Source organism: Nannospalax galili, unplaced genomic scaffold (assembly GCF_000622305.1).
Source record: "Nannospalax galili isolate Female #2095 unplaced genomic scaffold, S.galili_v1.0 scaffold69, whole genome shotgun sequence".
Lineage (NCBI taxonomy): Eukaryota > Metazoa > Chordata > Mammalia > Rodentia > Spalacidae > Nannospalax > Nannospalax galili.
The window spans coordinates 159,197-175,931 of record NW_008360297.1 but is presented as its reverse complement, the minus strand read 5'-3'; the positions used below and the strand labels follow the sequence as shown (position 1 = coordinate 175,931).

Sequence of the window (16,735 nt, the reverse complement as noted above, 5' to 3'; positions counted from 1 at the left end):
AATACAAAAAAGGAGACAGTTGAAGGTTTCACCTCGTTTCTGTTTTCATTCTCAAGACTTTCTTTCCTTGTTTAAAATTTATTATTATTATTTGTCTTTCTTGTTTCTGCTATTTCCAGTAGTGCATTTTCCATTTTTTTGTTACCTCGTGCATTTTCTTCTCATTTGCCTTCAGACTGTGGATGCTCTTTTTTTTTTTTTTTTGGTCTTTTGAGACAGGGTCTCCCTGTAGCTCCAGCTGTCCTGGAACTCACTATGTAGATCAAGCTGGCCTTGTACTCATAGAGATCTGCCTACCTCTGCCTCCCAAGTGCTGGGACTAAAGGTGTGCACCACCACGCCCAGCCTGTTCTCTTTTTTTAAATTGCTTTTTCCCTTATCTGCTGAGTCATCTCACCAGCCTTTACAGTACTTTTTTCATAAATGTTTGTGTGGGTGCTGTACTTGTCTTTTGTTACTTGTTTTTAATTAGACTGTCTTACAATGCTTATTTGAAGGAGGATGAGGGATAGCTGTGGATGTCTGAGCCAGGGTTGCCCCCTCCTTCCTTAGGATCTTTTCTGTGCTACAGTATTGGACTGTTGGCTTCTATTGTGACTTCTGAGTAGCCATGCCTTCCTCTCCTCTTTGACCTTATCTTTTTTAGGATGGAGAGAGTCTTAGCTGACCTGGTAACTATCTGCTCCCATGTTGACATCTATTATTGAGGAAATCCTTTCTTCTGATTTGACCTCTTTGCTTTGTATATTTGGTAGTATTTTCTACAATTTGTCACCTCTTAAGTCCCACCTTCGTACTTATGCACATACTTTTTCGGCCTTCTTACCTTTTCTAAAGTTTGGACTTTGTTCTTCACCATACATAGTAGCGTGCTCTCCTGTAACATTCATTCTCTTTGGGGATGTATTTTGACTGAAAATTCATAAAATCAGTTTTTAGGACCCCCTCAACACGACCCTCTCTGTTCTCTAGTTAAAATATGATATTTTACTTGTGTGCATATACTGTTTATTTAATATTTTCTTCATAAAATAGGCAGTACCAGGAAGCAAGAGAAACCTATCTTGATCTGGATAATAAAGTAAGGACTCTAAGAAGATTCATTAAATTACTAGAAGAAATAATGACTCATAGGTACAAAACATACCAACAGTTTAGAAGGTAAGTACATTTTAAACACATTATTGTCATTTTTTTTGTTGTTTTCACAGTATTCTGTATGAATAATAAATTTTTCAGAGCTTACTCAAGTTATAACAGATACTATGAGTGTGCTCTATCTTTAGCTTTTAGAATTCTATACTTAATCAAAATTCTGATCTGAAGGAACCTTAACAGTGAAGTCATCCAGCTTTTCCATTGTTACATATTCCTTATTTGGTAACTCTCAGATGCTGTTTATTGCCTAAACTCAGTGGTTCTAAAGCAGCTTGTTTCTTTATTGGACATTGCATGGTATTAAGGGTGTATGGGAGGGCCCACTAAGACAGTAGCTCACTTGCTTTACCATGATCTACTAGAATGGCATAGCTCCATGTATGTACAAACTCTGTTTTATTTACTGTAGTAACTCTAAGGTATAACTGTGCTTGAAATGTAACTAGTGCTTAATGTACATTGACTGAATAAATGAGTTCAAGGCCAGCCTAGTCTATATAGCCAGTTCCAGGTCAGCCAGGGTTACAGAGTGAGACCCTATCTCTAATTAAAGTGTACATTAAAAAGTGAAGCTAGGAAGAAGATGTGGACTGTAACAAATAGTGGTCAAATTATGTGCATAAACATTAATGTTTGCATGATTTTTAATGATTAATAAATGATGAATTAAAGCTCTGTCATTTAGGACTGTATTACATGTGATTAGTTCTAAATGTTGTTTGTTTGGGTGTTTTTGATCTTTCTGAGTCAGGGTCTCCTTGCTGTGTCCCAGCTGACCTGTAACTCACTATGTAGATCAGGCTGGCCTCAAATCCACAGAGATCCATCTGCCTCTGCCTCCAAAGTGCTGGGATTAAAGGCATGTGCCACCATGCCCGGCCTTAAATGTTGTTTTTTAAAATTTTTATTTCTGTTTTTTAAATGTATATGAGTATTTTTACCTTTGTGTAAGTGCACCTGTATGTGCAGTGTCCACAGAAGCCAGAAGAGGATGTTGGATCCCCTGGAACTGGAGTTATAGACAGCCACCATGTGAGTGCTGGCAATCAAACCCAGGTCCTCTGTAGGAGCAGCTAGTGCTCTTAACTGCTGAGCCATCTCTCCTCCCTGGAGCCAGGCTTTTTAATATGGGTTCTAGGGATCTAAACTCAGGTCTTAGAATTTGTGTTATAGGCACTTTACCAACTGAGCCATCTCTCCAGCTCTCAAATTCTACAATTTTAAGGCCATGTATAAACAAAAATAAGCCTAACTGTTGTATATGTGAGGAAATGTAGATAAGGTTTAAAATATTTTTTTGTTGGTTTGTGGATGTGGATATGTATGCCTTGGAGTGCATGTGGAGGTCAGTGGGCAATTCGTGAAAGTTAGCTCTCTTCTTTCACCCTGTGGGTCCCACGTTTTGAACTCAGATCATCAGTCTTGGTGGCAAGCACTTTTACCCATCTTGCTGGCCCATAAATGACGGTTTCAAGGAGAAATGTTTGATCTTATTCCTGAACAGTTGTTGAGTTTTTAAAAATACATTTATTTATAATGGATGCAATAATTGTGCATATTTATGGGGTACAGTGTGGCATTTTAATAACATATATACAGTATGCAAAGATCAGATCAGATAATCTCCAACACCCTAGATACTTATCTTTGTGATGGAAACACTCAGAATTGTGTTTTAATTTTTAGGCATATTATTAGTACTTGAATTAAAAGGAATAAGTTTTTGTTGTTTTAGATTGACATTAAAGTTTTGTCAGGTGGGGCTAATGCAGTCTTTCACTGGGAGTTAATTTTTGCTGCCTCTGAGGCAATGTTCTTCAGAGTACTCTCCCAGTACCTTGTGAATCCAGAGGTTTCACTCCAACCCACGAGATCACAAAGCATTCCTGGGTCTTTGTGAGCTTCCTTGGGTCTTCAGCTTCTTTCGGGTGTTTTTGTGGTTCTGCCTCAGATCCAGGTGTCCTTATAAATTTACACTGATCATCAGTCAGCTCCAGGCTAGAGCATAACCCTGGCATGTCCTCTGCAGTGCCATTTCTTTGTCCTCCACTACTCTACTCTGCAGGCTCCAATTGTCTTTTCAAATCACATGCTAGGTTCCATGTAGGTGTCTACTCCCTTTCTCTCATGAGGCATTTATAGGGCCCAGGCCACTTTTTCCATTTTTCAGAGGTTATTTTGACTGATACTGCCTTTGCTACCTGAATCTGGAAACTCTTCATATATTTTGTCTAGGTTTCTAGGAAGTTTAGAAAAATTAAATACAGTTTCTATTTATATATGTGTTTTCCATATATAATAGAGCTTTTTAAAAATCAGTATCATTTTCTGTCATTACAGTTACCCAGAAACTGGCATTTTAAAAGTTCCTTGTCAAATTGCTGCTTTATTGGGTGTGTGTCTTGGGTTCTTTTTGTGTTGTTGTGGTACAATACTCTGAAAAAAGCAATTTAAGAAAGAAGGGGTTTATTTCAGCTCAGAGTTCAAGGTACTGCCATAATGGTGGGAAGTCAAGGCAGGTGTTATATCCACAGTGAAGAAGCAGACAGCAAAGCATGAATACATGCTGTCAGGGCCCTTTCCTACATCTTAGGCACTTTTGTTCAGGGAATGGTCCTACCCACTTGTAGGCTGGTCTTTTCACCTCAATTCAATTAAGATAATCACTGACAGGCATGCCCAGAGAGCCATTCTAGATGGTTCTAGATTGTTGACAACACTAACCATCACAGTGCATTACCTTGCTATGAGGCTTTGGCACTGTCCTGTGTTATATTGTTGATCTAATTGTAGAATGAGAATGAAAAGGTACAACTTGTTAGAATCATTTATCTCTCCACTCTGGAGAACCTTCCCATTTTAAGAGTCTGTGGTAGACATCCTGTGAATGGAAGCAATTGATACATTTGAGAATAGAAAAAAGTTAATAGGGAGTTCTGGAATCCAATTAGCAGTTATGTGGCAGCCAAAGAAAACTCAAACTTCTCTATCTTCTAGTGTAGAAAGTGACAGTTTAGGGTAGGAAATAGGAGAGGGGGAAAAAAAAAAACCATGGTTACTTTGAGGAAGCAAGCCTTAGACTCATTTTAATGAGTAAAGACATTAAGAAAAATAGCCAGTTATTTATTACCTAGACCTTATTTTCTAAATACTAGTACCCCACTAAATGGAAACAGGATCCCATGAAGAAATAAATGACTGATACCAGATCTGGGCAAAGAAGGTACAGGTGAGTCTTATGGTAGACTGGAAGGAAATGCACCATCTCCCCTCAGTGATGATAACAGGATTTAGGGGACAGCTTTAAAGAGGCTGCCATTTGCTAAATCTGGGCAATCTGAAGATCACAATAAAGCATTAATGGCATGGATAAGATAAAAATCTCAACTCCATCTGCATAAATAGAGTAGATAAGTAAATAAAGAATTGAAAGCTGGGAGGATATCTCAGTTGATAAAACGGCTTGCTGTGCATCTGAGGGTTTGTCCACATGCCTATGGTATCCACAGAGACTAGATGTATTGGATCTTGCTGGAGTTAACACGCAGTTGTAAGCCACCTGTGTAGGTGCTGGGAACTGAACTCTGTTCCTCTGGAAGAGCAACATGTGTTCTCCATCTCTTCAGCCCTGTGGCTACCTGAGTTTCATTTCCAGTTTTGTGCTTCACATAAAAACTGGCACAGAAGAACCAGGCTCAGCAGTGCATGTTTATAATCCTATCACTGGGGAGATGGAGACAGGAGGATCCCTGGAGTTCACTGGGCAATGAAAGACCATCTCTAAAAACAAGATGGACAGTACCAAGGAATGCTAGGCAAGGTTGTCCTCTGGCTTTCATATGCACATGTACACACACCCAAAAACATACACAGGGAAGGAAAGGAATTGAAGCGGAAGAAAAAGTTCCTCCTTATAGAACAGTCAAGGGCTGTATAACATGTAGAGAAGGAATGATGGAGCTTATGTTGTACCAACAAGGGATAAAGCATGATATATAGACAGTGATTAAGTGATTGCTCTTAGGTTTTTTGCTACTGCGAAACTGGAAGAGACAGGCAAATAAATAAGATAAATATTTATCTTTGTTGTCAGAGCTTAATCCTTTTAAGAACATTTATGTCTTATATGTTAGAGTAATAAGGATCTGGAGAAATGGCTCAGCAGTTAAAGGCATTGGCTACTCTTGCAGAGGACTTGGGTTCGATTCTGAACACCCACATCCATTCCTCCAGTTCCAGGAGATCAGATGCCCACTTCTGACCTCTACAGACATTGCAGGACATGAGTGAACTTAAACACACATGCAAGCAATACACTCATACTTGTAAAATAAAAATAATAGCGCAATAATGCCTTATAAATTAGTTGGGTGATTACAATATTCATAGGGAATGAGTATTATAATGGGACATATTAAACATGGACTCATACCTTTATTCATTAATAGGTATTACTATAAAAGTAAATGAACTAGTTAAACTCTAAGATAAAAATGTAAGAGAAAAAATCATCGTAAACCCACTTGCTAAATAGACAAGTGTCAGCATTTTGGCATAGTTTTGAACATAGAGTTCTATCTTGTTTTAATGCTCCCAATTTCTTTATTTGAAGGTGTTTGACGTTACGATGCAAATTATACTTTGACAACTTATTATCTCAGCGGGCCTATTGTGGAAAAATGAATTTCGACCACAAGAATGAAACACTTACTATATCAGTAAGTATTTTGACTCTGAAGCTTAATTAGGAAAACTAGTTGTTTCTTTTCTCTTGATGAAACATTGATAAGCCTTAACCTCTTGTCTCTAAAAAAACAGAAGCTTATTTCAAAATTGAAGATGGTCTTTGCTAATATGTTTAACATTAAATTGATCTTAATAAAGCTGGTTGCTTAGTTTATTTTCTGGAAAACCACATCGGTTTTCTTAAAATACTAAGTAGGATTTTATTTTCAGTAGCAAGCGTTTAATCTTGTCCATCCACTCCTGATTTCTTTAAAAATTTTTGCACAGCATCATTCGGATATTATAGAAAGTCCATTGTTTCTAGTCTCACTGTGGGAAAACCAAAGAAGCTTCAGCCCCATAATCTAATTATCAGCATAGGACTTATTTCCAAAGTTGTCCTTAACTTTGTCCTCTTTTGAATAAACAGAGCTATAGTCACCTTTTAGATCTGTGCCTGAGGAGGCATTCAGAGTCATATGTGTACGAGTGTGTGGTGTGGGGATATCACATTGGAGCTTGGGTAGGAAGTTTAAAAAAAACAACCACCCACTTTAAATAATCTGGGGGGCAGATTTTCAAATAATGCCTGCTCACAGTACCACAATTTTATCTTTCCATTTAATATTTACAATAAATGTTAAATATTTGGAATACCTTTATTAGGACCACTACAGTTAAGAAGTTAGTTTTTATCTTCTCTTGTTTAAAATTTCACTGCTAAATCATGGTTAGTATCTATTCACCTACCATTTATTTTTGAGATCCAGTCATTAAAGATCAGATTTGAAAGTACTGGGAGGAATTAGGCTTGTGGTTGGGAGTATCATGATACCCCCCCCCCTTTTTTTTTTGCAAAGTACAAGAAATCCAAGGAAATTACAAAAATTCTATTTTTAAAGACATTGGAAAGCTGTAGAAGCAACAGCAACTAGATGAAATTCCAGGAAGTGGGAGAGTCTGTTCAAAGTAAAGCTAACATTGCCAATGTTTTCTTTCCTGGAGACATTTGCTCATCTTGGAATTTTGGTGACTTAGAGGGTTACTGAGACAGTAGTACTTGGGAAATTTTAGGCACAGGGCTAGTATTTCAGTTAATCAAATCTATCTTTCTTCCTTCCTTCCTTCCTTCCTTCCTTCCTTCCTTCCTTCCTTTCTTTTTTGGCCTTTTTGATACAGGATCTCCTTGTAGCCCCAGCTGGCCTGGAACTCGCTATGTAGATCAGGCTGGCCTCAACCTCACAAAGATCCGCCTGCCTTTGCCTCCCAAGTGGGACTAAAGGCATGCTCCACCATGCCCTGCCTCAGTTAGTTGATTCTTGAGTGCTCTAGAGTTGTGCATGGTGTAGCCAGAAGAACTGGTGTTAATGATAGGTACCTAAGATTTGGAGAATTGCAAATCTACTCCCAGCTCTTTCTCTCCCAGATTGACTTGTCAGTCAGCTTTACCATATGTCTATCTTAATCAAAGGGAAATTTTGTTGTCTACCACCCACCTTTTGGTAGAATTGATTCCAGCCAAAATCAAGAACTTAAAAAAGGCATGTATTATAAAGGAAATCCAATTCTTTTTATTTATAAATAACATATCTGTGCAGAAAATCTCATGGAATCTACCAAATAAGCTTAGAAATAGTTAAATGCAAGCTTACAGACAGCATACCAAAATGAATTATAGTTTATATACTAGCAATAAATGATCAGAAATTGAAATTTTAAAATACCACTTATAACAGCATTAAGATATAAAATACATAGGAATGTGACAAAAAAAGTGTTTAAAGCCTCATAATCTGGAAACCCAAAAGAAATACTAAGAAATTAGTCAAGACCTAAATGAAAAATCCATGGTTTTTGTGGATGAAAAGACTCAGCAAGGTCTACTGAGATGGCTTATTCAGTAAAGTACTTGCTGTGTAGTCATAAGAACCTAAGTTTAGATCAGTAGCATCCATATAAAAAGCCAGGCACCAATCCCTGTGCTAGATAGGCAGACAGGGGAATCCATGAGGTTTACTGGCCAGCCAGTCTAGCTGAATCATTGAGCTCCAGGTGCAGAGAGAGCTCAAAAAAATAGTGATCGAGGAAAACGCCTAGCATTAACTTCTGGCCTGTATACACACACCCTCAGCATATTAAAATTTTAGTTAATCACAGATTTGACCTATAGATTCAACATCATTTGTATCAAAATACCAACAGGGTTTTTTTTTGTAGAAATTAATAAGCTAGTCCTAAAATTTATATGGAAACACAAAGGACTTAAAATAGTTATAATAACTCTGAAAAGGAAGAACAATATTAGAAAACTTACATTAGCTGAATTCAGTAGTTTATATAAAACTTAGATAGTAAAGTAAGCTTCTGTTACGGAGACATTGATATCAATAGGAACGAAATGGAAATGACAAAGGAACACAAGGAAACTTTTAGAAATGATGGATATATTCTTTATCTTCAGTTATGGCTTCACACATAGACACATTTGCTAAAACTTAGTCAAATTGTACATTTTAAATATATGCAGTTTGTTGTAATCTCTTAAAATACTAAAATTTATGACTTTTTTGTGTGTTGGGAGTGATGTGAGTGTGGAGGCCAGGAGAGTACCTGCCAGGAATCAGTTCTCACCTACCATGTGAGTCCCAAGAATCAAATTCAGGTGGTCAAGTTTGGCAGTGCGTGTCTTACCTACTAAGCCATCTTACTGTCCCTATGGTATTTTATTTACACCAAAACTGTAAAAATTACGAGACAAGTGACTAAGAACTAAAAAAAAAAAAAGCAGAAAAGAGAACCAAACTTACAGATGATATTTTTGAGAAATAGTAGATTGGTATTTTACAACTAACATGCTTTTTTTTTTTTTAAAAAAAGTTAACCATAAGGAAAGTATAGTTTCAACACAGAATTGGATTCCAAAGAAACATCAATTCTAAAACTTTATGGAAAAATGTATCTGAAATTAATTACACATTGGTTGACTTAACAGCCAGCTGGATACAATAAAAGTAAATATAACAGAGCTCAAAGTCAAAGAGAAATACCTAAAGTGAGAAACAGAAAACACTGAACAGAGCTGACGAGAGATGGAGGACACAGCACGATAATGTGGATCTAATTGGAGTTTTATAAGAACAAAGAGTGAGCAAAGAACAAGAGAATTTTCAGACCTGCAGTATACTAACACAGGCGAGAAATTCCAGCAAACCACATACTTAAGCACAAGGTAGTCAAATAGCTGAAAACCAGAAACAAATAGTAAAAGTATCACTTTCGAAGGAGCAACAATGAATTAAAGGCAGTCTTTTTTCTCCCCTTTTTTTCGTTCTTTTGAGATGGGATCATCCTATGTTTCCCAGTGTGTTCTCAAATTCATAAAAGTGATCCTCACACCTGAGTCTTCTGAGTGAGTAGCTGAGACTTCAGGTATATAATGCCATACCCAGCTTATGGATGACTTTTAAACAGATTGTTCAAGATAAACCTCATCCAACAGACTTTAAGATGCTAAAGGAATTTTTAAAAACACAACCCTACCATATAGAATTCTGTAGTTAGCAAAACATCTTGGTTTTTAGTCAAATAAGAACTGAAAACATTACTCTTCAGTCTACTTGGTCCACAGAGAGTACTAATAACTGTCTTTAGGTGAAGAAAAAATGATTTGTAAGTGGAAACTTTGAACTGCACAGAAACAGCTCATTGCAAAAAATAAGCCTGAGTAAATATAAACTAGGGCTTTGACTGGTTAAAGCAATAATAATTGTATCTTGAGTAGTTTTTAAGATGTAAAAATATGACAGCACAAAGGGTTAAGAATATATGTAAAATAAAACTTCTAAGATTCACATTTCAGGAAATGATTTTAATTTAAAATAAACACATTAGGGATATATTTTGGAGTCTCTTAAGCAATCACAGGAAAGAATGTCAAGTAAATGTATAATAGAGAACAAATAAAAGGAATAGTAAAGGAAAATGCTCAAATGAGAAAAGCCTGGCATGTAATCACAACATTTGAAATGCTAAGACAGGAGGATTACCACAAATTCGAGGCCACTTTGGGCTACAGAGTGAGACACTGTCTCATAAAAAACCAACCAAAGAGGGAGGAGAACAAAGAACAGATGGGACAAATGCAAAATACTGAGATGTGCAGCCTAAACTTAGCAGTAATTACATTAGGTATACATGGACTAAATAATTGTGTTAAAGACAAAAGTTTTAAGATTGTCAGTGTGTATATTAGAGTGTGGGCCAAAGGCATGCTCCACTACACCTTGCCAAATCTCATTAATTTTAAAGAATTAAAGTCTTGTAGACTGTATTGCAAAATTAAGCAAAATGAGAAATAACAAAAAGATAATGTACAACTCCTCACGTTCATAAAATTACGCAGCACATTTCTAAGTGATTCACAAGTCAGAAGAAGTGGGAATTAGAAGGTAATTTTGAGCAACAATAAAAATAAAACGTACCAAACTTGAAGGAGGCAGCATAGCACTTTTCAGAAGAGAATTTCTACCTCTACACACATGTGAAAGGGGGAAAGATAAGCCAAGCATTAATGATCTATGGAAGCAAGAAGAAAAAAGTTATGAATTCAAATACAGAGATCTAATAAAAATATGAGAACTGAAGTTGGAGAAGAGGAAAGCAAATGTACAGTGGCAGTGAAACAAAAAGTGCAAAGCAGAGTGTGGTTTCCTCATTTAGGACAAAGAATCTACTATAAGCCTGTGGGGTAAGGTTGGTCATTTCATATGAACAGCATAGGATTCAAATTCTTGGGTGTCTTTTAGGTAAAATAAATAGCAGACCTTTACCTTTTATTTCACATTTAGTACAAAGAGCAATTGAGAGTTATCTATATGTAACATTGTAAAACAACAAAAGCTCAGTGTGTGTGTGTGTGTGTGTGTGTGTGTGTGTATTTGTATAGCTACACGTATTCAGCCATAAACAAAGAACCCCTGTCATTTGCGCCAAGTTGAGTAAAACTAGAGGGAAGTGTGTAGGTAAAATAAGCCAGACAGCAAAAAAAAAAAAAAAAAAAGCAGAAACAAAAACAAAACACATATTATCTCTCATGTGGAAGCGCAAGAGTTAATCTGAGCATAGAATAATAATTACTAGACATTGGGGTGGGGTAGATAACAAGTTCCAAAACAGAGACAGGGGAAGATCTACTGCTGACAGCACAGTAGGACAAGCACAAGCACATGTCACAAGAATATGTTTTAAGAAAAACTAGGAGAAGCTCCAAGGCTCCAAACTTAAATAAGGAGATAGAAATAGGGACTTATTGAATGCTTTATACATATGAAAATGACATACCATACTCCATTAATATGTGCCACCATTGCCTGGGTACCTTTATGGTCTTTTATGAAGATTTAAAAACTAAGACACAAAGGCAGTTTTTAGAAAAGTAATAGCAATAGGGGAAGCTGTTGCCTGGGGCAGGATATTTCTAATACCTACATACAACAAAAGGACTCATCTAGAATTTTTTGAGAATGATAATAAAGGAAAAGACTGAATACACTTTTAAGTGACCAAAAACCTAAACAGGAATTTTGTAAGTTTACTTATTCAAATAGAGAATAAGCACATGAACAGGGCTCAGAATAGTCACCAGAGAAATATTTATACCTCAGTAGGTACTGTCACCCCTAGTTAGGAAGACTGCATTGAACAAGACTGGCAGCTGGTGGGTAAGGATTTGGAATTAGAACTAGTACATTCCTAGCGGGAGGAAAATTACATTAATTTGAAAACCCATCTACTTTTGGACATAAACTCAAAGAAATTGAATGCTTATGTCTTCAAAAAGATTTTCTTTCCTTTATTCTGTCTTCAAAAAGACACACAGTACACATTTAAATTCAGAATGCTTAAATCTCTTAGTTAAAAAATGAATGTATGCTTATTTGAGAGAAAAATATGTCTGATAAGACAAAACAGGTACTGTTTTTTCATATGTATATGTGTATGTCTAGAATTTTGTCAAAAAATTGACTAAATATTATTTTACATTATTGTGTCAGAAAGTTGTGCAAAAGAGATGTTCTTAATATCTTTGGTTGATTTTTATTTTTCCCATGAGGGCTTAATGAAGAGGATTTTTAAAAAATGTATTTCAATCTATTCCTGTTGTTTGGCTGTCAGCCTCTTCAAGTGGTCCTGTGTTATTTTTATATTCAGTAATTACTTTTAAAACATATAACCACTAGATGTCACTGTAATTCAGGTAATGAAAAATTACCTCACCATTTTTAAATGTTTGAGACAATAACAGTTTCAGAAGGACTAGTTTAAATTCTTTATTTTGATAATGTTTGGTTAAAATTGGATTTATTATTATCAAGACTTTGGAATTTTGGTATATTATGTTCTTTTAAGGTTAAAGTGTTAAGTTTGATTATTTTGAAGTAAAACAAATATTTGGGTAGGTCATTGTTTTACTATAAAATATTTTGAATGAAGTAGATTATTTCACACTGCTAGATGATACTATTTTTAGTCCCTCTCTTTTTTTGTATAAACCTGTTTCTTCTGATCACCCTTCAAGGTTCAGCCTGGAGAGGGAAATAAAGCTTCCTTCAATGACATGCGAGCTTTATCTGGAGGTGAACGTTCTTTCTCCACAGTCTGCTTCATTCTTTCCCTCTGGTCCATTGCTGAATCTCCTTTCAGATGCCTGGATGAGTTTGATGTCTACATGGTATTGTTATAGATTAAGTTCGCTAATTTTAATTTGTTTGAAACATTTAAAAAATTTTACAAAAAAAATTTTATATTTTTATTTTATGTGTATGTGTGTGTTGCCTGCATGTAGTAAGTGCACCCGTGTCATGCATTTTGAAAGGAAGAGTCTTCTCTTTCTCCGTAATTAATAGGAAAGGAAAGATTCTGCCCACTACTATAGTCTGTGATGTTAGTGGTGAGGAAGACCCTAGGGTTCGCAATTCTCTGCCTGATTACTGTGTAGTCCTGCAGAGACCCCACCTTACTTTTCAGCTCTTTGTTTCTATCACGTACATCTTGACTGTCCATCTGATAGGCTATCTCTCCTTGGGCTTATTTCCATCAACCTAGACACATGATGAGGCATTTAAATCTTAACACAGCTTTTGCTGACTGTACTTGCTGGGGATCCCTTGATTTATAGCCATACCTTTCAAAAGAAAAGATGTAAAAGCATTTGACTTTGAGGTTAATCAGTAGGCCTTAACATATGGGACAGAATACATGAAATCCTGTGGGCGGGCTATGGAGGAGTACAGATAGGGATGGGTCTAAATATGTTTGAGATATATGAAATGCAAAAATATATATATTATTTTGTTTTTCAAATATACTTTGAAAAACAAAATAAAACCTCATTATAAAAAAAGAAACTAAACATTTTGAAACCTACTTTTGCCAATTACAGCTTAGACAAAATATTTATCCTTTAGGGGTCTCAGTTTCTTTGTATATTAGGAAACAGTATTCCCTACCTTATTGTGTTACAGTGAAGTCCTGTGTAGAGCACGCACCTTCCTTGTGGTTCCACATGCTGTAGTCTGTGTTGAGACAATACTACAGCAACACTTGCTTAGCAGGGGTCCCAAGTGGCTAGGTCTTTCCGTATTAGAATTCCTGGCCCCATAAACCTATCCTCCCTTGGAATGTTGTCTTCCTAGCTTCTACACTCGTTTCTGGTTTCACTTTTACTGTGTTCTCTCTTTTTAGTCTGCCAAACTGCCTGTTTCTTATGCCACTGTTTGAGGTTTTCTTTGTTTGATACACTGTTTTGATTTTTCTCTGGTCACATGTGTATAGAAATAACAAACCTTATTCCCCTCCCTTCCTAGCCTATATAGGCTCCAAAGCTTCTACCTGCTTACAGACATCCGAGGTCTGTCAACCTGACTTCTCTCTTGTGCCTGTGTGCCCCACTGTCCATTAGATCATTTAGTAAATAGCCAGCATTCCAAACTCTGAGCATGTCATCGTTGACTGACCATCTCTTCCTGTCAAAGCATTTTTCTTTCCAAAATTTCTTGCATTGTTAGTGACAATTCATCATTATCAACCCAGTTGTATAACTTCAAAACCTGTGATTTATCTGAATCTTTCTTTCCTTTTACTTACACACTGCCTGACCTTTCTGCTCCTCTGAATTTTCTACCCTCGTCTCCCTTTTCACTGTGGTTTTGCTTCCTCTTGTCCTTTGTACCTCCTGCCTGTTGTGATAACCTCTTGCCTAGACTCCCAGACTTGTATGTTGCAAGTTTCTTCAGCCAATTTGCCACATTTTTTAGAGTTTTCATTTGTAAAATAAACCTGATTGTGGCCACTCACTCTCTTATAACCTCTAAGTAGCTACATATAACAAATGAGTATTTAATTTTGTGAGGCTTTTCAAGATGTATCTGCCAACTTTTACATCTGCACTAAGCAATTTGTAATTTTCCAAGTGTAGTCCTCCTGCTGAGTGTGCTCTTTCACTATGTATCAGACTCCGCTTATCTTTTGATACATGACTGGATATCCCTTTTTTGAAGTCCCTTTATGACTGCTGTACTTTTTAAACATTGAGAAACTTGATAAATTTGGAATTGGGCACATACTTTGTCATTACCCTGAGTAGTTAACTAGTAGTATACTAACTAGATTCATTCTGTAATTTTGTCATTTGTGTATTTTCTTACTATTTTAATTGCTACTCAGAGAGTAGGGGCCATGACACAGATGTTCTGACAGTAAAAATAACTTGGAAGGTATATTTATTCAGTTACTTTTCCCTTAGAGTTTCTGGTGTTGTCTTTCCATAGGTGAATCACTTGGCATCATATATAAAGTAATTGATGAAAATCCAGGAGTCTGTATCAGTCAGTGCAATACTATTTTTGTGGAAATAATTAATTCAAAAACAATCCTAACTTTTGTCCTTGTCCTTCAGGATATGGTTAATAGGAGAATTGCGATGGACATGATACTTAAAATGGCAGATTCCCAACGTTTTAGACAATTTATCTTGCTTACTCCTCAAAGCATGAGGTAACTCTTTAAAACTTCTTTTGAACACACACACACACACACACACACACACACATACACACACACACACACAGAGCATGTAAAAAGGGCAAAGAAATCTTCCATAATTTTAATTTTTAAGACAGAAATGCAAAGCTGACGATGGTTGGAGGGTGATTACCTCCTCTCCTTGCTCAGGAGGTTTTAGATGACTTATGTTTAAATTTTTATTCATGTCATTTTTCTTCCTCAACTAAAGCAAGTTGATGAGAATATAATTTTGACTTGCTTATATTTACCTTTGAATTTGCTACTTTGTGGTTATCCTGACCAAATAGTACAAAGTAATTTTAGTAATTCTGTGTAAAACAAAGGAACAATTCATTATTTTCTTCTTGATTCTTTCCCTGGTTACTGATTGTCACATAGACTTGATATTCTGTCTCTAAAGTGGTCCTGTGATGATGAGGGGATTTAATCTTGTGATTAGACAAAAACAAGAGTTTAAAACAGCTGACATATACTCTTTATTTTCTTTATCCCAATTGAAAATGCATAGAATCTAGCAGAAAGTTAATTTTCTTAAATGAAAACAAACTTTTATTACAAATTATATTTCCCCTGGAACTCTTGATATTAAACTCCTCATTATCAAAAAGATGCCATTTAGATTTATATTTTCTTATACTAGTATTATTATATTTCTCCTGGAACTCTTGATATTAAACTCCTCATTATCAAAAAGATGCCATTTAGATTTATATTTTCTTATACTAGTATTAGAATTTTTTTATTGATTGATTATATTGTTGAGGAGTGAACCTAGGTGAGCATCTAATGGATAAAAACTTTATTGAAAATTTGAATAATTTTGCTTCCTCTAGCTCACTTCCTTCAAGTAAACTGATTAGAATTCTTCGAATGTCTGATCCTGAAAGAGGGCAAACAACACTGCCTTTCCGACCTGTGACTCAAGAAGAAGATGACAACCAAAGTCGATAATCTAATACATCCTGTTCTCATGTTGAAATATTTGTGAGAGGAGAAAAATCTGGACTGTTGGATGAGAAAAAATTGATACGAGATATTCTAAAAGAAGCTCCTTACATCTGACCACCATAAATTGTAAATAAGCCTAGAAAGCCAGCTGCAACCAACAATTTAAAATTGCTATTACTTTGTGAAAAGTAATTTCATAATACTGGTTTTAAATCTTTTTGTTTGCTTTGGAGTTTCTGTGTTTTCTTTGTTTTTACCATCTACTTTTATAAATTTTTTCAGAAGTAAAATTTTGTACATATGCACATGTACATATCTGTTTAGTTTGGGTTCATTTCTATAGTATTTTATAAGAATTAAAATAAAAGTTTGAGCACCCAGTGTTTAGTTTTACATTTCCAGATTGTTACGGTCTATAGTTTTAACAAATTACAAATGTCTAAAAGGACGGCTTTCTCATTGTGGAATAGGGCAATGCAATATGGTGATGGTAGGCTGTGAACAAGAACTGGCTTATAGTGAGCAAACTTATTTTTAAGTTTTAAAGACCTATATAAGACTGCATATATATTGGGCAAGAATTTTCACTGCCAGTTAATTTTTAGCCCTAGGGGTGCAACTATAGATTTTGGGCTATAATTTTTAATGATTGCCTTTTATAAATTTTAAGACGCTCTCTATAAGACCCTTGTGTGTGGCACTGAAACTCTACCAATCTTGATAATGCTTTTTCTGTAGTGCTTTAACTGTTTTCTATCAAGGAAGAGCCTGTATTAGGACTGAGTGATGAGACAGTTTTCACTTAGACCTGTAGCATCCT

At 35.8% G+C, this 16,735-nt stretch overlaps 1 protein-coding gene across 1 annotated transcript in view; it reads left to right on the top strand.

Moving 5' to 3' along the window:
- Window positions 1-16,293, top strand: part of Smc6 (structural maintenance of chromosomes 6) — an 84,312-nt gene extending 68,019 nt beyond the window's left edge. The window contains exons 23-27 of the mRNA XM_008824185.3: window positions 1,036-1,161; window positions 5,771-5,876; window positions 12,461-12,613; window positions 14,840-14,937; window positions 15,801-16,293. Of these exons, the coding sequence (XP_008822407.1) occupies window positions 1,036-1,161; window positions 5,771-5,876; window positions 12,461-12,613; window positions 14,840-14,937; window positions 15,801-15,918 (601 nt within the window). The 3' untranslated portion in view covers window positions 15,919-16,293. The remainder of the gene's footprint in view (window positions 1-1,035; window positions 1,162-5,770; window positions 5,877-12,460; window positions 12,614-14,839; window positions 14,938-15,800) is intronic.
- Window positions 16,294-16,735: the final 442 nt, after the last annotated feature.